General features: G+C 33.8%; 1 protein-coding gene across 1 annotated transcript in view; it reads left to right on the forward strand.

Annotated features, from left to right (window-relative positions):
• Nucleotides 1–324: 324 nt before the first annotated feature.
• Nucleotides 325–23,977, forward strand: part of LOC141397970 (probable cytochrome P450 313a4) — a 38,517-nt gene continuing 14,864 nt past the window's right edge. Inside the window, exons 1-5 of the mRNA XM_073975013.1 lie at nt 325–523; nt 14,340–14,537; nt 15,146–15,334; nt 15,399–15,471; nt 15,544–15,676. Of these exons, the coding sequence (XP_073831114.1) occupies nt 340–523; nt 14,340–14,537; nt 15,146–15,334; nt 15,399–15,471; nt 15,544–15,676 (777 nt within the window). The 5' untranslated portion in view covers nt 325–339. The remainder of the gene's footprint in view (nt 524–14,339; nt 14,538–15,145; nt 15,335–15,398; nt 15,472–15,543; nt 15,677–23,977) is intronic.

Below are 23,977 nucleotides of genomic sequence, written 5' to 3' on the forward strand. Positions count from 1 at the left end.
TTATAAATTATAGAACTCGAAATTAAGAATACATTTATTAGTATGTATGTGATAACTTGAGAATTTCATATCAAGAAATGTTATTAGCATTTGACAGTAATGTAGTCAGCCAGTATTTCAGAATAGACAAAAATATCACAATCGGTGATAAGAATTACGAAACATGCTTTAGACAATTAACAGGCCATACTTAAATATTTATGGCAATAAGTGTTTCTTTAGTGACTAATTTATTTTACAAGTCGTTGGGTTTTTCGTTTACATTTGCTATTGTGATGAACACAACTGTGTAAAAGATTGCTGAAGTAAAGTCTATAAAGTCAGCGGTCAAAACTCAAAATGACCCATTTAAGTTTAAGATTTACAATAATGCATCTCGTATTGATTATTGTGATTATAAGTGTTATATTGCTATGGGTGTGGCATCGTTGGAGTGAACGGAGAATAATTCAAATTGGCACAAAAGTTGGAGCACACAAATTACAGCTGATATTGGGATTTGGACCTATACTGACCCCGGCAAGTATGTATTCAAGTCAAATTCGTTATACATATTAAGCCATTTTTATTATCTGTTTAGTACATTCAAAAGTACACATTTAATATTTGCCTTATACAAGAGAAGGTCATTTTTAATTAATATAACTAATTAAGCTATATGACCCAAGGAGTTTTCATTGGAACGTAGTATCTAGCGAAGTCCCATACATGAACCTCTATGCGATTATTGTTTCGTTAACTGGCTAGGTTAACATCATCAGTCATATTAGATGTGGCTAGACAACTTTCGGCATTTCGAACTTCTTTTGTTTTTTTTTTTTTTTGTTTTATTGTTCATTATTAACCCTCCATTTTAGAACATTAATTAGGACAACAATTAAACCTTATCAAGAAAAATCTAAATTTATCCAACTTATTTAGATGGGATTATAAAATCAAAATGCGATTTAGGGGTTTTAGGTCTAAATATATTTACTTATGTCGCCTTCTGCAGACCATTTGTCCTCTAAGCCGAACTAAGAATGGATTTCCGCTCCCCATTGTTTTTTGCTTTTATTTCTAAGTATAAACCAGTAAGGAAAGGATAAAAGTCGGGGCCTGCTTACAGCAGCAATCATCACACAACAACAACAACTTTAGCAAACATTGTTGTTAGTGCATGGTTTTTCAATTAGTGAGTGGAGAGGGAAGCTCTCTTTGCTTGCTCCCGAGTAAAGGGCTGCAGAATGTTGGCCTACAGCCACGATTTCATTATAATCGAGACTAATTTGCGTCACATTTTCCAATTTTCATCAAAATGTCTGTCCAATTTTGTGTTTGGCTTAAAATATATATGGGAGCTATATCCAAATCTGAACCGATTACAATATAATTTGGCAAACTTATTTCTAGTTCGACTTCGGCAAATCGATAAATTCCAAATTGCACCAAAATTGGACAGATTTTGCGTGTTGCTGGCTGCACCAAATAACTTAAATTGTGAGAAAATATATAAAGGGCCTATATCCAAATCTGAACCGATTGCAATAATTTGATAAACTTTTTCTTGACCTAGAAATTTCATCAAAATTGGACAAATGCACAAGGCGAGGTTGGTGCACCAAATACCTAAAATCGGGCGAAAATATATATGGGAGGTACACCCAAATCTGAAACGATTTCAATATAATTTGGCAAACTTATTCCTAGTTATAAGTCCGTGAAAATTTTCTAATTTCATCAAAATTGGACAGAATTCTGGTGTTTGGTGCATTCAAAATTTCATGAAAATTGGACATACATACATAGCGAGGTCGGTGCACGAAATACCTGAAATCGGGCAAATATATATATGGGAGCAGGGACGTACTCAGGATTTCATTTCGGGGGGGCCAACATGACCAAAAATCATGAAAGTTAAAAATGTTGTGTAGCGTTTCGTAAAGCAATTTTGAAGGTTTTTAATTGGTTTTATGTATATCCAATATTGATACAAAATTGAAATTTGGAACAGAGTTGGATGTTTAGAATTGAAAATGAACCATGTCAGACCACGTTCGATATAGTCCCCATACAAAAGTTGTTTACCAAATTCTCCATCAGAATTTAAACAATAACTAAAAAAATCATTCAAATGAATATTACCCCTATAGTTTTACGTTTTGGTATATCCTAGAACCACATTAGTTCTTATTTGGCATTTTGTGTTCTAAATCCCACAGAGAATTGATTTCGAAAGACTTTCAATAATTCGCGAAAGTATGGATTTGGAAAAACTTTTGGTTGGAGAACATCCATGCAAAAGGTGGTGAAAACAGATCTCCGTTTGAATACAAGGATTGCATTCGCGAATATATCGAATATAAATAGACAGTGTTTGGAGAATATAAACAGTTGCGAATAAATGCTTATGTTGTGCTCATAATTTTGACTTCGATGAAAGCGCAAAAGTTTTGCACTTTTGTACAGAGGATACCTGAAAGAAGCGACCGATATAGTCCATTTTGGAAGTGGACCTAATTTTGGAAGCATTCCTTTTAACAGTTATGGTGTCAAACCGTAATTTTAGTTGATCACCCTAAGATTAAGAGCTTTTGGATCATTCCTGACAAAACCATGGACTTATCCATGAAAAATAGAATATCGCTGTAAACAAGACCGCAAGCAGTACCATTGGTCAAAATGTGCAATGGCTCCTCGAACAGCCCTTTTGTGAGGGATCTATCCGAAGATGTTGTCCCAAATAGATCCCGGTACTTGATATATGATATATGTACGTCTGGAAGTAATTTTAGGGTATTCAAAGTTCCGGTCAAATCGGATAATTGAAATTTTGTGTTGGTAGTACCTGAAGGAGTGAATCATTTTAATTCATATTTGATTGGGCTTTCGAGAGTTATTGTGCGCATGATTTTGGGAAACATTTTGAAATCTTGTGGGGGAAGTGCGAGAATATTGCGAGATATAATGCGCTCGAGCCAGACAGACAAACGAACTGGTCTAAATCGACTCCAAATTGTTTGAAGCGGATTTCGTCCAAACATGTGATTGTCTAAGACCATTATTTCGGTGAGGTAAATTTTTGATTGTTAGGCTAACGGCTGAGGTTACAACATACAATACAAATTACAGAAAATTGTAATACCATATAACCAATGTTTGAGCTTTAATTTCGTTTTCGGATGTTTTAGCTACTGTTACTGATAGGAAAAAATTCAGATGAGTATGCTATTTTTAGCAAATTTTATCACTTTATGATGCACAACAATAAATGTTTTTCCATTATTTTCTCCTACTATATATGGTAATATTAAAAAAATTTTTACAATCGTTGAAGTTGAGGTTCGCCATTTAATAAATCGCGAACTGTTAATATATTTTATAAAATACGAATATATTTATATTAATTGAAGTGTTTTAGCCACGATCTCATAATATGGACCATAACAAATAATTTTCATGGAAGCTGCGTTGGTGGTAATATAAAAAATGCGAAAAATGTGTTGAAGTAAACAAGTTTTTTTATCTTTTTTCTTGATTTCTGGCCAAACCACGCAAAACTCAAATCTGTGCTCAAAGAAAGAACTAAAGATTGCCCCTTGGGCAACATGGTTCTAGGGTATGACTTTTCTATATATGCACTGCATCCCCTAAATCCCTAAAATCGATGCTGACATTTTGAAGTTTTGATTTCAGTGTTTTTCGAATTTTTCTTATAATTAGAGGGTGCAACTAGATAATAATACAAACTGGTTATAGGATTGTAGAACTCGCGATTCCACGTCGTTCGATGTATATCTCATGAGTGTGCTCCGTAAAGCTTCCTAATAATAGGAGTCCAAAAGCGAAAATTTGGTGCGTAAATTTTCTGATAAAACCTATTTTTGGCTTTAAAATTTACAACTGTCGTACAGGTACCCCTGAACTCCGCGTGATTTCAGTTTTTTTAAGTGCCGGATCTAATAAGCGTTCGAATCCATCCACTAAAACGCCGGATATAGATACCTTTATCCCTATTTATCCCAAAATAGAATGTGGTGGTACTTCCGCAGTTCTTGTCGATTCTGTCTAAGATAATTTATATTGACGTATTTTTAATAGGCGGCCATTCAAATCGGATGCACCTTATAATCATATGCACATCGCGTAATTTTTGCCCACTTGAAGGTTTTTTGAATAGTAAGATGCAACTGATGGCACACTTTAGCCGCTGAATAAAACATGGGAACATCCATGCATATTGACAGACATGGACTCCCTGTATCCGAAAAGCAATTACACGCTTTTTAACGTTTGTGTTTTTTCTTTGGTTATGATTTCAATATTACTCTGTACTTCTTAACTCTATTGCTTATCATTCTAAGCAAATATACTTTCACGATGACAAACTATTTTCCTCGAAGAAGTTTTAGCAAAATACTTCAGGTTTTGTATGGAAATTTGGCGAAATGGTAGAATAAATCCTAAAAATGTTTCTCCAATTTTTCGTATTAAATCAAAAAATATATTTTTGAAATAATATTCCCACAATAAGTTTTTGTCTTTTGTTGTTGCTGTAATATGTATGTTATGAACCCAATCTTTATAATTTTGGTCTCACATATTTCTATGCGTTGTCTAGATGCTGTAGATATTTTAAATTTATTTTTTGAGATTTATATGGACTCTGAGTTAGAATAAATTAAATTTACGCTAAGATTTTTTCATTATTTGTTGATTTCCCGCGAAAATAAAAACAAATTTAGAAATATTCTTACATCAGCGGATAAATATAGCATTCTGTTAACGATTTTCTTATTAAAACCCAAAGGGAATTTTTAAATATTTTTATACCCTCCACCATAGTATGGAGGGTATATTAAGTTTGTTTTTCCGTTTGTAACGCATTGAAATACTCATTTGCGACCCTATAAAGTATATGGGGAATTCCAAGTGAAATCGGACAGTTCGGAGAAAAGTAATTTTTGATTTCAATTGTTTTTGGTTCAATTTATGCTCCTAGCCAACAGAACATTTTAGTATATTTTAAAATTATTTTTTGACCAACGGTACAGATATATCGCTTATTGAAATTATCGCATTTTTAAAGAACTATGTTCAAATAAATGCTCATAACTTCTTTAATATTGGTCCAAATGGGACCAACATTTTTTTTGATTTGTTTGTTTTTTTATCAGCTATCGAAAGAGATATTTAAAAGAAATATGCACAGTAGGCTTCAATGCAATTTTCGGGATTTAATATTTAAAATCAATTTTCAAACATGATTGCACCCTTCGATTTTTTCAAAAAAATTTTATGTTAAACTACGTTCAATTACAAAAATTTTAAGCCCTATGTGGTAATGGGATTCGGACGATTACTATTTTTTCTGAATTTTTTAAAATTTGTCAATAAAATTTTTCCTTACTACCAAAATTCAAAATTTGTATTTCCTGTATTTTTGAAGCTAAGAGTACATATTTATCATTACATACTATATATTTATCATAAAAAATAGAAAAAAATGTACGGTGGGCTTTAATGGAATTTTCGCTGATGCATTTTCAAAATCGAAAAATGACGCAGTTTTTAAGATGTTTGAGATAAATTCATAAATATAAAATCAAAACAAATATTTATAAATGAAACTTTTAATTTTTTTTATAAAATAATAAATTTTGGACAAAAGTATAAAGGAAAAATTGTATTGATAAATTTTAATAAATTCGGAAAAAATAGTAATCGTCCGAATCCCATTACCACGTAGGGCTTAAAATTTTTGTAATTGAACGTAGTTTAACATACAATTTTTTTGAAAAAATCGAAGGGTGCAATCATTTTTAAAAATTGATTTTAAATATCAAATCCCGAAAATTGCATTAAAGCCCACTGTGCATTTTTCTTATAAATATTTTTTTCGATAGCTGATAAAAAAAACAAACAAATCAAAAAAAGATGGTCCCATTTGGACCAATATTAAAGAAGTTATGAGTATTTCTTTGCATGTAGTTTTTACAGAATTTGACTTTTTCAAGGCGCGATATCTCTGGAACCGTTAGTCAAAAAAAAATTGAAAATATACTAAAATGTGTTGTTAATCAGCAGCATCGCCACAGCAAAAAATAAAGGAAATCAAAAACCTCATCTTGAAAAAGTGTCCGATTTCACTCAGAAATCCCCATATATATTCTTGATCTGTGTAAAATTCTAAGTCGATCTGTGCACGTCCGTCCGTCCGTCCGTCCGTCTGTGGTAATCACTCTAGCATCCACAAAAATGGAGCTAGGACGCTGAAATTTTGGGAAAATGCGTCTTTTGTTTGCAGGCAGGTCAAGTTCGATGATGGGCTATATCGGTCCACGTTTTGGTATAGCCCCCATATAACGGTACCCCCCGATTTACGGTATTTTGACGTTTTTAGCTACATTTTCAGACCAATTTAGCTATAATTTGACATTAAGGGTTCTTAAGTGTCAGTAAACTTATATAACAAAACTTGTGGACATAGGTCCACGTTTTGGTATAGCCCCCATATAACGGTACCCCCCGATTTACGGAATTTTGCCGTTTTTAGCAACATTTTCAAAACGATTTAGCTATTATTTGACATTTAGGGTTCTGAAGTGTCAATAAAGTTATATAACAAAACTTGTGGACATAGGTCCACGTTTTGGTATAGCCCCCATATAACGGTACCCCCCGATTTACGGAATTTTGCCGTTTTTAGCAACATTTTCAAAACGATTTAGCTATTATTTGACATTTAGGGTTCTGAAGTGTCAATAAACTTACATAACAAAAGTTGTGGACATAGGTCCACGTTTTGGTATAGCCCCCATATAACGGTACCCCCCGATTTACGATATTTTGACGTTTTTAGCTACATTTTCAGACCGATTTAGCTCTAATTTGACATTTAGTGCTCTTAAGCGTCACTTAACTTATATAACAAAACTTGTGGACATAGGTCCACGTTTTGGTATAGCCCCCATATAACGGTACCCTCCAATTTACGGTATTTTGACGTTTTTAGCTACATTTTCAGACCGATGTAGCTATAATTTGACACTTAGGGTTCTTAAGTGTCAATAAACTTATATAACAAAACTTGTGGACATAGGTCCACGTTTTGGTATAGCCCCCATATAACGGTACCCCCCGATTTACGGAATTTTGCCGTTTTTAGCAACATTTTCAAAACGATTTAGCTATTATTTGACATTTAGGGTTCTGAAGTGTCAATAAACTTACATAACAAAAGTTGTGGACATAGGTCCACGTTTTGGTATAGCCCCCATATAACGGTACCCCCCGATTTACGATATTTTGACGTTTTTAGCTACATTTTCAGACCGATTTAGCTCTAATTTGACATTTAGTGCTCTTAAGCGTCACTTAACTTATATAACAAAACTTGTGGACATAGGTCCACGTTTTGGTATAGCCCCCATATAACGGTACCCCCGATTTACGGTATTTTGAAGCTTTTAGCTACATTTTCAGACCGATGTAGGTATAATTTAACATTTAGGGTTCTTAAGTGTCAATAAACTTATATAACAAAAGTTGTGGACATAGGTCCACGTTTTGGTATAGCCCCCATATAACGGTACCCCCCGATTTACGTTATTTTGACGTTTTTAGCTACATTTTCAGACTTTAGCTCTAATTTGACATTTAGGGCTCTTAAGCGTCACTAAACTTATATAACAAAACTTGTGGACATAGGTCCATGTTTTGGAATAGACCCATATAACGGTACCTTGGTATAACAGATTCCGGTATCCCCATGTAACGGATTTTCGGTATTTTGAGAATTTTACCTACAAGTTTTAACCGAATTATCTGTAATTTGAACATTTGACATTTGAAATTCTTAGTGGTCACCACACCTCTCCACCAAGAATTGTCAAGAAAGATCGATGTATTGATAATGCTCCCATATAAAAGTACCTCCCGATTTTCAGTAATTTGATGATTTTAACTACAATATTAAACCGAACAAGCAGTAATTTGACATTTGAAGTTCTTAGTGGTCACAACAACTCTCCATAAAAAATGTTCAACATAGGTCCATGTTCGGATATAGCTCCCATATAACGGTACCTCTTAATTTTCAGTAATTGGCAATTTTAGCTAAAATTTTTAACCGAACTAACTGTAATTTGACATTTGAAGGTTGTAGTGGTCACCACACATCTGCATCAAAAATTTTCAACATAGCCCCAATATAACGATACTTCACCATTTTCGGTACTTTGAGGATTTTACTTAAAATGTTTAACCGAACGTAGGTCCATGTTTTGGTATAGCCCCAAAACAAACCTCCCGATTTTCCGTACCTTAGCTTTATTTTTTGGACGAACTTTCTGTAATTTGAAATTTAAAAGCCAACAAAAATTGTTCACAAAAAGTTCATATTTTCGTATAGCCCACATACCTCCGAACTAGCTGATAATGACATTTGAAGTTCCCACGTTATGTACCGATTTTCGGTATTTTGAAGATTCTAGCTACAATTTTTAACCGAATTAGGAGTTATTTGACATTAAAGGCTCCCATTAAAAACTGTCAACATAGGTCCATGTTTTATTATAACCCCTATATAACGGTACCTCCCAATTTCTAGCCCACCAAAAATTGTCAACATACATAGTTACATATAGGCACCATAAAAAAGGGCCTACCGAATGAAACATTTTATGTACATTATCTGACATTTTAACGTACCCACTTAAAGTTGGGGACAGGAATGAAAACTAATTATTCCATTTTAGTTCAGAATATTTTATGGTGGAGGGTATGAAAAGTTCGGCCCGGCCGAACTTAACGCTTTTTTACTTGTTTCTTTATAAGGGAACAAAACCCCCCATAACTTTTGGGTGCAGCATCCAATTTTGTGAACGCGAACATATTTGAAACCACCATTTTTTTCTTAACCTAAGTACAAAAAATCGCGGATGTGCTCGCAAAAAAATTTAATTTTTTTCTCAATGTTATTAAAAAAGATATTTGAAATTTACCATATACTTCTCCTACTACCAGTGGTGTCGTAAGACACGCCGTTCGGACTCGGCAATAAAAAGTAGGTCTCATATCATTGAGCCAATATGAATCGGCGTGCACTCATTGATATGAGGGAAGTCTCCCTTGTCCCTTCGGGGATGTTGTGGGAATAGGAAAATAAAATTTTGATTAAGGCTGTAAAAAATTTTTCTAATTGGTTTTTGAGATATACTCAACGGAAAAAGCCCTCAGGGCCCCCCCTGCGTACGTCCCTGTATGGGAGCTATATCTTCCCCAATTTTCAGCTGAATCGGATAATAAATGCGATTTGTACGTTGCGGATGGACATGGACAAATAGACTCAGAAGGTGATTCTTTTTGCATGTTACATACAAATGCACAAAGTTATAATGCCCCTCACCACAATGTGGTGTAGTGTATAAATATAGTTTCTTCTAGGCATATACTCAGAATCACTTTCTGAGTCGATTTATACATGTCCGCCAATCTGTCCGATTGCGACGTACAGGTCGCATTTGTTGTACGATTCAGCTGAAAATTGGCAAATATCGTTTTTAGCCCTATTGATTTTGGTGAAAATCGGTTCAGATTTGGATATAGCAACCATATATATTTTCGGCCGATTTCACGTATTTGCTACACCAAACACGCAATATACGTTCCATTTTGATGAATTTTAGAATTTGTGACTAAATTCAGTGCCAAATTATATCGAAATCGGTACAGATTTGGATATAGCTCCTAAATATACAGTGTTGGTCACATAATGAGCACACCCCACTACCATAATTTATTTTGCCTAAAAAGGCATTCAAAATTAGTTGTATCTAAACCGATGTTGTTGAAAACGGACGACAATCCTCAATAACCCATTGCGAACATGCCACCAAGAATTTATCTTTATCTTCGTTGGTAGCGACGTTTAAAGGAGAATTTCGTTGTTGTCGAACGTAGCATTTGTGGCGAACTAGGTTTGATGTCTGCCTTCCATTATATTTTAAAATCCGTTTACAGTGTACACAAATAACAACATTTTCAATTATTGTATCATTTTCTGTTTGAATAAATGAATACATTTTCCAAATTTTGCTTCTTTTATTAGTTTCTTTAACAATACGATAAACACCATTGTTAATATTTCTTTTTATGTCCAATTTACATTAGCAACTTATTCGTCATTTAGAGCTGATTCGTCATTTATTTGCTAAAACAGGCAACATTTTGCGTCATTTGCCATACAAAAATAAATGACGATAGCTGCGTCATTTATTCTAAACAACGCACGAAAACACCATACTATTATACGCAACCCTGCTTTTTCGTCATAAACTACCAAAAAATGCAACTGTTTTATGATGTCTTTGTTTATTTGTGTGTGTTGTAGAAAAACAAAAATACTCAAACGATGACAAAAGTGAAAATAAATGGTTAAAAAACTTGCAAAAATTATGTTTTTTTGTTTATGGAATTAATTTAAGTTATTTGATACACATTTGTGTTGTGAAATTCCTATTTTTCAGAATAAATATATTGTGTGCGTGTGTTTGTGTTATTGTATAAGTGTGTATGTGCGATTGTGTGTGTAAGCAAATGACGCAAAAAAACAGATGTAAATACACTTCATTTGATTCTAGGATTTCGTAAAACGAAATCATTTAATGTGCATATGTAAATTGGACTTTATCGTCTCAATATTCATTTTTATTTGTATATTAACATCTAAATCCGACTAGAAATATTTACTGCTTATTTTACTGCAGCGTGCTTGAACGAATGCAATATCAAAACAAAAAGGCAATGAGCTCTTTTAGTGTGGTGACTGTCACTGCTTTCATTTGGAGAGAGTGTGCCAATTGCACACTCTCACGAAAGAAAAGACAAAACAAGCAATAGCAAAAAAAAAAGTGATGTCAATAGCAAGCAATGAAAAAGGCACGAAATAGTGAATGTGCATTTTAAGCGAGTGGCATATTGCGGACCTCTGATACAAAGGGCCATTGGGACATTCGGGCTAGTGAAAAATCTTGTATTTATACTATTATTCGAAGATTGGAGTTGAATTAAGAGGAGATTGGGACATTTGTTTGTGAATATACATATTACATATTACGAAATTGTAAGATATCAAGGGAATATCTGTTCAAATATCGATAATTTTATGTATTTGATGAAGGTCAATATTATCAGGTTTAGAGTCTACAAAATAGAAAACTTTTTTCAAACGCTTCTACTCTGTAAAATGTCAATATGAGCATTTAAAAATATATGAAATCCACCATATACGTCAAAATTGCCTAGCCTATAAATGATAAATATAGACCAATTTTCCATTCCATTTTCTCCAGTATTAAACAAATTCATCAGTTTATGCTTTTCCACATCATGCATAATAAAAAAATATAACGATAATACAAAGACTTAAGAAACAAACTTTGTTAATTTTTATAACCACAATGGCCCAACGTTGGCCACAGGCAACATTTCGTAACTCCCTAATCACTATGAATTTAAAAGAATTTTTTTCGCAGAGGACTAATTTTTGCAACTATTTTGATAAATATGAAAAATATTTCTTTCCCTACGAAAAAAATTCGGGGTTCAAAGGGTTAATAAAATATTTGTAGTAATATATTCTCAGTAGTATGCAAAAAAAACACACACACAACGAAATATAGAAACGGACACATAACAGTTAATTTGAATAACCCCCAAAAATAAAAACAATGTCCTAGATTGACTTGACACATAATTAGCACACTTTCAAAAAATTAAAAATGTTGTGAATAATTTCAATATTTTCGTTCATATTTAGTTTTAAATCCCTTCCGTTTGGGAATAAGATCCAGTCTGGTTGTTATACTCTCCACCAAAACTTCAGTGTCAAAAGGGCATTATATAGTATAAACATTGGGTCCCAAGGACTGATGGAAATTTTAGAAACAATGTCCTAGATTGACTTGACACATAATTAGCACACTTTCAAAAAATTTTGAGAATAATTTCAATATTTTCGTTCATATTTAGTTTTAAATCCCTTACGTTTGGGAATTAGTTCCATTCTGGTTGTTATATTCTCCACCGAAACTTCAGTGTCAAAAGGGCATTATATAGTATAAACATTGGGTCCCAAGGACTGATGGAAATTTTAGATTTTTACAGTGTTTTATTTAACTTGCTTTGGTCCGTTTAGTTCAAATCTGGTAACTCAATTTTGACACAGTTGCAGTTGACCAATCGCACTAAAACTTTGCACACTTTTCAGATTTGGATGACAATAAATGAATATGAAATCAAAACCAATATTGGTCCATTTTTACCATATTTACTGTGTTTTTTCTGTGTTTTATTTAAATTGCATTTCAAATCTGGTAACTCAATTTTGACACAGGTGCAGTTGACCAATCGCACTAAAACTTTGTACACTTTTCAGATTTGAATGACAATACATGAATATGAAATTAAAACAAAGATTGGTTCATTTTACAGTGTTTTAACGGTGTTTTATTTAACTTGCATTTTAACTCTGGTAACTCATTTACCACACAGTTGCAGTTGACCAATCGAACTGAAACTTTGCACACTTTTCAGATTTGGATGACAATACATGCATTTTTCCTACAGCCCCCATATAGCGGTACCACCCGATTCCAGGTACTTTGGAGATTTTATCTTAATTTTTGCCCGAATTAGCTGCCATGCCATTTGGCATTTGCAATGATACAGACATTTCCCCACCAAAAATTGTGAACATAGGTCCAGGTTTTGGTATAGCCCCCTTACAACGACACCACCCAAATTCAAGTATTATGAGGATTTTATCTTCATTTTTTTGAGGCCAAATTGGCTGTAACTTGGCATTTGGAGTCCCCAATGGTACAGAAACTTCTCCACCAAAAATTATGGACATAACCCCAGGTTTTGGTATAGCCTTTATATAAAGGTACTACACGATTTAAGGCATTTTAAAGTTTTTATCTAAATTTTCCTAAATTGACTATAATTTTGTTCTCAGTGGCCAAAAAAATGTTTTTACTAAAAAGTTAAAAATAAAAAATATTTTTAAAAAATTAAGTTTGTTAGAAATGCACTTAAAACTAGAAAATAATTTGTCTTGTATTTAAATTAAAAAATGATGGCAAAATTAAATGGCAAGCGTTTTATTTGAGCGATTCCACCATGAGAAAGAATATATTTTTTAAGGCTAAGCGATAAATTATTTTCTAGTTTTAAGTGCATTTCTAAATAAAATACTGAAAATTAATTTTTTTAAATAATTTTTTTTTTTTTGAATTGATGCACCACAATCGATTATTAATTACTAAAGTTGTGCCAAAGGAACTATTTCGTTCACTTCGCAGTCCCAATGGCCCACATTTTTTCTTTGAACAAGCTGCGTATATTTAATATCACACGTTACATTTCATGATGTTACTCATACGTTTTGGAACTAGTACAAGGAACTAGGAACTAGATTACCCAAATCTATTAATTACCATATTGCTGGCATTTTGTACCATTTTAGTAATCAGAATGTTAGAATAATTGGTTCCCTATCGTTTTTGGTAGTTTTATCATTCCGACAGAAAGAATAATGTTCCTGACGTAATTTTGGCCTGATCGCAATTATTGTTACTTTGTAGGCAATTTGGCTAAAAATTTCTAGTCTTTGAAGTTATTTTCCAACCAATGACTATGAAAAATCATGAAGGGTTATGTCCAGAGTACGTAAAAACAATCTAATGATATATGGAAAGTCCCGTATTAGTCATGCTTGTTGTTCTATATTATACTGGTCATTAATGGCGTTGCTCTGATAGAGAAAAAAATCAGGGCATAGAACAAAATTTTTTTACACTTTTCTTTGAAAATGGTTTTTAGAAATATTGCTAACAATGTCTTGATCATATTTTCTTTCCTAAAAACAAAAATTTCAACATCCATTGTTGCCATTCAAGCCCAAACAATACAACTCCCTTCGACGAGCTTCATAGAATCAATCCAATTCTTTTTTTAGTGCGAGTTATTTCAAGCCAAGTCGTGGATGAAAATCAACATATCTGGCGTTAAATCGATATTTTACTCGTTTCGACATGCAGGAACAGGCTGTAAAAATAACATCTTATATGGCTGATGATCAGAAACGCGTTGCGTATGGCTGATGTGTGGGACATCGGTAGACTCATATTTTTTAAATGTACCTCTTAGGTCGACACGAAAGAGAAACAATTAAAATTAGCAAGCTTTGTTTGAATATATCCTTTTTACAGTCCATTTTTAGTATACAAAATTTCTCTGGAATTCACGATGAAAAACTCTAATGATTTTCTAATTCTTAATCTTCATTTCTTTAGCCATTATAAAGAATTTCCAAGATTACTGCCAAAAACTTGGCCCAAATCATATAAGATATCTTGGACCTTTTCCTACATACGTAACCATCGATCCTGAAATCATTAAAGATATTCTAACTTCAAAAGTAGCATCAAATAAGGGAAAAGTGTATAATGGATTTAGACATATTTTCGGCAATGGAATTGTGACAACGAGAGGTAAATTGCGTTCAATGACTGGTACATACAGTGGGTGACACTCAAATGAACTTATATAAATTTAAAAAATATAAACAATAATAAAATTAAAAGGAATAGTGCGAAAACAATGCAGCACAAAAACCTATTAAAAATATTACCAAGTGTCTTAACACGTTTAGAGGTTTTTCTACGTTTATATTTTTTATTTTCATCATTTTGAGTGGGTGTCACTGCATTGCACACACACATTAGATTGTCCCAAAAAAAATTATTGAAATGCATACACTCCAATTTTTTCCAGAAACGTTAAATATGACATATTATAACGATCGGTTTACGTTAACAAATGCCACAGGCCGCAATTTTCTTCGTTTCGATGAAAAAATTTACCAGTTCATTGTAATGACTAAAAATGAGTTCTACACAAAGGTGAAAATCGGATCACATTTCCATAACACTTACAGTGGAAATAATAAATAAAAATCGGTCGGGGGTATTTGTTAACGCTAAAATTTCATATTTACGGTTATTGGATTAATTAAAAAAAAATCGGAGGGTATGCATTTGGACAGTTTACATTAAAACATTTGACATTATAATATTATTTTACTTATTTCTATATATAGTTAACAAATGGCAGCCGCATAGAAGGCTATTGGATGTTGCATTTAAATTGCCTAAAATGATTGAATTTATGCCCATCTTTCAAAAAAAGATGACTAAATTATTTGCTGAAATGGATAAATGCCATGTTATGGAAAATTCGTATGACATTTTGGTATTTTGTCGTGAATACACTATACGTATTTCAGGCGGTAAGATAGTTATGAGTTGTAAATTTCACAAGAGTGGTTCTAAATTCAGTACTTTTGTTTGTAGAGACCATGTTAGGACGAGACTTTGATAAAAATAAGTCATTGGATTTGAAACAGTTTGCCAAACAAATATCGGGGTAAGAACATGAAATAAATGTCGCCAGAAACAATCACAATAAAATGAGCTTTTAAATAATATTTTTTTATAGATTACTGGCGTATGTGTCTGATACATCATTTAATGTTTTTTATCGAATCAAACAAATTCTAGAATTAGCCGATAAAACAATATATAAAGAAGCAAGGCAAACAATGACTTTAATGAGGCGGTTAATTGCCGAGGTAAGTATGAAATAGTTGCATTGAAATGTCCTTCTGAAATACATATGTACATTAGGGTTATGACATTATACAACTTCGTATCCCTGTATCATATTGTGATGAGTTTTCACATAAGATTAGACAAAATCTTAATTATAAGGTGATTTGATAAAAAGCTCACGCACAGAGTCATTTGAAATTGTTTCTATTTTCTTCTATTTCTCACTAAAATTATCATCATATCATTACATACCCAGCAAAATTAAATGGAAGTGGTTCCATGTGAAATCATGATTTCACAGGTTCTTTTGCATGAGTTCCAATGAACTCATGAGAAATCCGATCGTTTTCATCGAATTGTCATGAGTTCAATGTGGTGGTGAAAAATCCGATACTTTTCATTGAATTTTCATGAATGCAATTGGAATCGTGAAAGATCCGATCTTTCTCATCGAATTTTCATGAGTGCAAATGAAGTGGTGAAAGATCCGATATTTGTCATAATATTGTCATGAGTTTAAATAATATGATAAGTACACGCACAATAAATCATCAAATAATCATGTACCCGAATAATTGTTTACTTGCAAAAGTAATTGTTAAAATGAAAATAAAAGTCATCGAACATTTTGCTAGGTATATATCACTTTATATCATATATAATTTTATAAATAAAAGTTATTATAGTCAATAATAGGCAATGGGTCAATAATACGTGCAACAGCAAATAATTTTTTAATTTTTGTACCGATAAATTTCTGGAGGAAGCGAAGACTAAATACCAAATGTCAGTTACTCCCATTGAGTATTTTGGCTAAAACTTTCAAAACACCGAAAATTGGGAGGGATCCTTCTATAGGGGGTATATAAAAACATGTGAGGGCGTGTGACCTATACCGACAAATTTCATACGGAATGTTTTATACCCCAAGTGAAGACTAACCACCAAATTTCAGTAATTTCGGTGGAATATTAAGGCCACAACCTTCAAAATACCGAAAATCGGGAGGTACCGTTCTATGGGGGCTATATGAAGGCGTAGACCTATACCGACAAATTTCATATGGAATGTTTTGTACCCCAAATGAAGACCAACTACCAAATTTCAGCCATTTCGGTGGAATATTGAGGTCACAAGCTTCAAAATACCGAAATCGGGAGGTACCGTCCTATGGGGGCTATATGAAGGCATGGACCTATACCTACAAATTTCCGGGGGAAAGTTTTATACACCAAATTTCAGCCATTTCTCTGCGATAATGAGGCTAAAAGCTTCAAAATACCGAAAATCGGGAGATATCGTCCTATGGGGTCTTTATCAAAACCTTGACCTATATAAACATTTAATTGTAGAAATATTTCTTAGCCTGTGGAAACACAAAATACAAACTGACAACCGATTCTGTGGTCAAATGGGACTAATGCATTCAAAATATCTTAAAGTGACGCGTACTATATATGGGGCGTTATATGGGGGCTCTACCAAAACGTGGATTTATATAAACAAACTTTGGTAGAAATATGTTTTAGCCTCTGGAGACACAAAATACCAAATTTCCACCAATTCGGTGCTCAAATGGGACTAATACATTCAAAATATCTTAAAGTGACGTGTACTACATATGGGACCTTATATCAGGGCTATACCATAACGTGGACCTATATTTATTTATTTATTTATTTTGAATTTCATTATGCCCAGTCTTTCGACCTTAAGGCTGTATACTACAGTATAATGTTCAATTTAATCTAATATACAAAAGACAATGTGTGTATGTTACTATGTTTGTATGTTTGTATGTTCCGAATAGACTCAAAAACGGCTGAACAGATTTTCTTGAAAATTTCAGATAATGTACAGGGAACACCGGTGGTGAAAATAGGCTATATGTTTTCTTGAATGGTCGTCGCGGAAGTGAAATATCGCGGTCATTCCAAATTATTCAAAAACGAAAAGACTCAAAAACGGCTGAATGGATTTTTTGGAAAATTTCCGATAATGTACTGGGAACACCGGTGGTGAAAATAGGCTATATATTTTCTTAAATGGTCGTCGCGGAAGTGAAATATCGCGGTCATCCTAAATTATTCAAAAATGTACTATTTCAGATAGTATAGCAAATTTTAGTAAGCGTGACTATAAAACCGCTATAACACTGGCTTCTATGTGTGGGATAACGCGGTCAACGCCATATTTTGGAATACAGTAAAATCCCGATAACTTGAGATGTCACGATAAAGCAATTCCGAAAAATCGATTGGGAAATCTTATAAAATTTTGTATGTGAAGTTTTTAGGTCTGAGAATAGGTCGTAATCTATTTATTTAACCCGCTAAGTGTAGTGACCGGTGGTCCTCCCCACATTTTTTTAAGAAAACCGCGAAATTCAATATACTTTTTAATATATTGTTTTTTTTTTGCAATGCTATGGTAATTACTGTCTTGACCCTGAATGGTCGTCGCGGAAGTGAAATATCGCGACGAAAATATCATCCCAAAATGTTCAAAAATGTATTATTTCAATTAATTAGAACGTTTGTAAGCTGTTTTTATACGACTAAGAGTAGTGACCGGTGGTCCTCCCCTACAATGTTTTTAATAAAATCTGAAATCGCGGTCATCACAAAGTTTTCAAAAATGTATTATTTCAATCAATATACATAATTTTAGTAAGCGTGACACAACAAGTGAACAAGTGGTAGTGGCCGGAGGTAGTGACCGGAGGTTCTCCTTCAAAATTTAAAAAAAAATCTGAAGTCAATGATATTTTTGAACGTATTGTTTACAGATTGTTTGCAATACTATTGTAATACTGTCTTGACCCTGAATGGTCTTCGCGGAAGTGAAATATCATGGTCATCACAAAATGTTCAAACATTTATTATTTCAGATAATATACATAATTTTGTAAGTGTGCATAAAAAACGCTACAAACCCTGAACACTTAACAATAAGTGGGATAGCTCGATCAACTCCACATTTTGGAATACAGTGAAATCCCGATAACTTGAGATGTCACTAGACCGAAATTCCAAAAAAATGATTGGACATCAGACAAAGTTATTGATATACAAAACAATATCATCATTACAATCAGAATACCGCGATAGTGTCCGATGTTTGAAAATATTACAATTACGGATAAAATCTCAAAATGTGGGAAGTGAAACTTCATGAGCATTGATTTCAGTTTATAGTTTATAGAAGTAATTTTTTATGAATTATATAAATGGTGCCATACATATACCTAAGGAACATACATTTCGCTGAGGGGTATTTTACCATGCAATAGTGGTAAAATAGAGCGCGAAGAAAAACGGCGTTACGTTCGATCGGGCTGAATGAGGTTAAATCCACCAAAAATAGCGAAAATTAGTCGCCAGCGTTCTATGGGACCTATGCATATCAAAACGAGGACGTATACTGAAAATTTTCTGCAAGACTGTTTACGACCCCCAACAGTGGCTATATCTCCGAACTATCGAAAATCGGGAGGTACTGTTTTTTTGGGAGATATATCAAAACGTGAACCTATAGCTGTTGCATACCGAGCGCAAAGAAAAAGGCGTGTCTTTCGGTCGATCCGAATATTTATGCTCTCATCTTTAAATTATATTTAAACCAGATTACAGCCATTTTGGTGTGATAATGATGTTAAATCCTAAAAAAATAGTGAAAATCAGCCGGTACCGTTCTATGGGAGCTATGTATATCAAAACGTGGACCTATACTGACAATTCTCTGCAGTAATATTTATGACCCCAACCGAGACCAACAAACCAATATATAGCAATGTTAATTGACCTGCACCGACCATTATATGTGGGTCACAAAGCGCTTTAAACTGTCCATTTATGGTGAAGGGTATAATAAAAGAGATTTTATATCTTAAATTTGGGAGATACCATTACATGGAGTTTATGTCAAAACATTGACATCAATACTGGACAGATAACTAAAGTTTACACAGAGAACCCAAACAACGGGCCAGCAACGCGGACCGGGTCAGCTAGTATTATATAAAATAGCTTAAATATACCTAGGGAGGGATATTAGAACTACTCAACAAGTGAGAAAAGCGTTAAGTTCGGTCGGGCCGAACTTTTTATACCCTCCACCACAAATTTCAGCCATTTCGGTGAATTAATGTGGCCACAACCTTCAAAATACCTAAATTCGGAAGGTACCGTTCTATGGGGGCTATATGATGGCGTGGACCTATACCTACAAATTTCTGGGGGAAAGTTTTATTACGCCTAAAGAAGACTAAATACCAAATTTCAGCCATATCGGTGTGATAATGAGGCTAAAACGTTCCAAATATCGAAAATCGGGAGATATTGTATTATGGGGGCTATATCAACACGTGGACCTATATAAACATTTTATGGTAGAAATGTTTCTTAGCCTCTGGAAACACAAAATACAAAGTTACAACCGATTCTTTGGTCAAATGGGTCTAATACATTCAAAATATATTAAAATGACGCGTACTTTATAAGGGGTCTTATGTGGGGACTATACCAAAACGTGGACCTATATAACCCAACTTTGGTAGGAATGTTTTCTGGCCTCTGGAGACACAAAATATCAAATTACAACCAATTCTGTGGTCAAATGGGTCAAATACATTCAAAATATATTAAAATGACGCGTACTTTATATTGGGCCTTATATGGGGGCTATACCAAAACGTGGACCTATATAACCCAACTTTGGTAGGAATATTTTCTGCCCTCTGGAGACACAAAGTATCAAATTACAACCAATTCGGTGGTAAAATGGGCCAAATATCTTAAAAATTCCTTAAAACGACGACGCGTCACGCGTCATTTTGTATGGGGGCTATACGAAAGCGTGGACCTACATAGCCCGCTTTCAATACCAAAAGTCCTACGTAAATATAACATATTTTCCCAAAATTTCATCAACCTACGTCAATCCGTTCGGACGCTAGAGTGATTTCCACAGACGGACAGACGGACAGACAGACAGACGGACAGACGGACGGACATGGCTATATCGATGTAGAATTGCACGCTGATCAAGAATATATATACTTTGTGGGGTCTACAAAGATTATTTCGAGTAGTTACAAACGTAGTGACAAACTTAATATACCCCCATCCTATGGTGGAGGGTATAAAAAAAAATAATTACTATGTATAAACAAGTGAGCAAAGGCTATAGTCAGGACGGGGCCGACCATGTGATACCCTACACCACTACCCCTGTGCATAAGCTTTTCACTGGTAAACATTTCTTTTTGGGAATATAATCCGACTACCACCAAACATCATATGCCTCTTTCTCTCTGGGACCCCCATAAGCAACCAAAATTTCGTGACCATCCGATCAAAATTTCGTGATTGCAAAAAAAGGAAGAATTGGATGCATTACTGACTGTTGTTGTATCTCCCTTGTTTGACCACCTTCACCAACTCACTTTACACCAATGTAAAAGTAATATTTTCTTCTTCCATCGACAGGCTTTGCCGTTGGAATACCCCTACTAGAAGCCGATATATCCACAAAGAATTGAAGTTTGTCTCCACATGAGTTTTTCCCCATTCCGACCCCTAAATATTATCTGACTATCACCAAAAGCAATAGGCTTCTTCATCTGTGGGGCCCCATTTAGCCCCAGAATTTCATGAATATCCGATCAAAATTCTAACATGTAGCGTGATTACAAAAAATGGAAAGATTGGATATATTACTGCCTCTTGCGATATCTCGGTTGTTTGCCCACTTACACCAACATACTTTGCATCAATATAAAGGAGATATTTTCTTCTTTCATTGGCGGGCTTTCCTTTTGGAATATGTACTACTACCAGAGGCGGAAATATTCGCATACGAAAAAAAACCTTGACGTTTCTCCACATAAGCTTTCTTGCTTATTCCGACTCCTGAATATTATCCGACTACCACCAAACTTAAGGCCTTCGCCTTAATAAGGCAAAAATAATAAAAAAATAATTTCAGCATGAGCCAGGCTGGGATTCGAACCTGGGTCTCCGACAACTGAGTGTCAATGTTGCCGGCGTCTTAGCGTTCTAAGCCACCATCAACTTGTCAAAACTTTAGTAGACAATAATTGATGATCAAATCAAAAAAATAAAATCTTCTGATATAGAAGAGCAATTACTAATGATGTAGGAATAAAACTTACCGTAGTACTTGTGAACATTAAAAAATGGGATTACCAAGCAAGACTATAGGAAAAGTTTGGAGTTTCAATTAACTGACATAATTTCGCATATACATTTATCTAATGAAGTGCGATATATATACTAGTTTCCAAGCTTTGCCTTCGTCTGCCACAACAACATCCTAATACACCTGAAGATCGGCTATACCACCCGTGAAACGTAGTGTAATGGTTGGATTCGTGGGACTTCGGTAGACTCCTAATTTTTCAATGTATCTCTAAAGGCCTAACAGCTCAACTCGAAAGAGAATTAATTAAAAAAACATTTCATTAATTGAATTTTGATACTCCAAGAATTGAAAGGATTTTAAACTACTCCAAAAGAAATACAGCATTTATAATAAGAGCAATGTATAAATAATATTAAATTTTTTATTTATTTATTTTTTTTTTCTTTTTTTAATGAGAATTTCAAAAACAAATATTTTATGAAAAGATCATTAAATGCAAAGTAAGAATTTGAACTAATCCAATAAAAACTACATTTACATCTGAATATGAAATGAACCACTCAGTGATGTGCCTAAATATTTCAAGCAAAATACGACACAGTGACTATTTCAAATTCATTCAAATTCTCATGTATGCAGCATAGGAAAAAAAATATTTAAAGCACTTGAGCAATAAGCGGATAATATAAAAATTAATATAAATAGATCAAAATTGGAAGTAACGTGAAACAAAATACTCCAACATTTTCCTGCGGAATACAACTAATGAAAGACCAAACACTTTTAAGGCTAGTGGCAATACATTATATACTCTAGCTACTCGAACAAGAAACGATCTCTCTAATGGAGGTGTGAGCAAAGGAATGCGAATTTGGGGGTTCCGATATGATCTTGTTAAACTGAATAAATTTACGAAGTAAAGTGGCGACTGCATCTTAAAGAGAAGGAACATTCGTAATTTAATAAAATCACGAAATTTGCAACCTAAAAAATCAATAACAAAAGGAGTGACATGCTGCAATCTTTTAAGCGAATAGACAAATCTTACTACTCTATTAAAGGCAATTTGAAGCTTCTTAAGTACATAACCAAATGTTCCTGAAAATACTTGGCATTATCAATGCTTTTACAATGTATTTTTTAATATCATTCGAAAGACATAATTCGGTGCTATAAAGCTTCCTTAACATAAAGTTAATTTTGGAAACCAATGAATTGATATGAACTTCAAAAGTCAGCGCATTATCAACAATCACACCAAGGCATTTTATACAATCAACAAATTCAATTTGTATATTATTATGTCGGACTTCTATTTCAGAATAGACAGGAAAACCAAAGGACATAGCCTTCGTTTTGTTAGCATAGATAGATAACTTATTTGTAAACATTCAATTAGCTACTGTTGAACTAACATGATTTACAACACTTTGCATGACATCAGGGAAAGCAACATCACACTTAAGCAATAGCTGGATATCATCCGCAAAAGCAAAAGGAAGGCAATTTTCAGAAGCAACTGTAGCAAAAAAATCATTCAGAAACATGATAAACAATAATGGGCCTAGCACTGACCCTTGTGGGACACCACTCACAACAGGCAACAAACTTGAATGATTACCACCGGCATAAACATATTGATATCTACAGCCAAGATACGATTCCATTAGTGCACAGGATGTAATTGAAAACGCAAAATTATGGGATAGTTTAAAAACCAATAGTTCATGGCTAATCCTGTCAAAGGCTTTCTCCAAATCAATAGATACAAGAACACAACAACCATTGTTACTTGTAATATGCCGAATCTTGTCAGTTAGGCCCACTAATAGAGACGTTGTACTCCTATTAAGCCTAAACCCAGATTGAGAATTATGTAATAGAGAAGGAAAAGATATGTGACACAAAATTTGCTTTTTTAATATGTGCTCTGCCATTTTCGAAAGTATAGGCATGATTGATATAGGTCGAAAGTCATTAGCTGCATCAGACTTACGAATAGGAATCACTTTAGCTATTTTCCACAGCGAAGGAAACACAGAGGTCATAATAATCCCAGCAAAATGTTCGATGCCAAAGAAGCTATTCAAGAATGGGTACAAGTGATATGGAATGTCATTTTTTTAGCATCTTCATTCATTCTTTTTACAAGAGCG

This window comes from Musca autumnalis, unplaced genomic scaffold (assembly GCF_047663935.1).
Source record: "Musca autumnalis isolate F117 unplaced genomic scaffold, ASM4766393v1 scaffold_3, whole genome shotgun sequence".
Taxonomy (NCBI): domain Eukaryota; kingdom Metazoa; phylum Arthropoda; class Insecta; order Diptera; family Muscidae; genus Musca; species Musca autumnalis.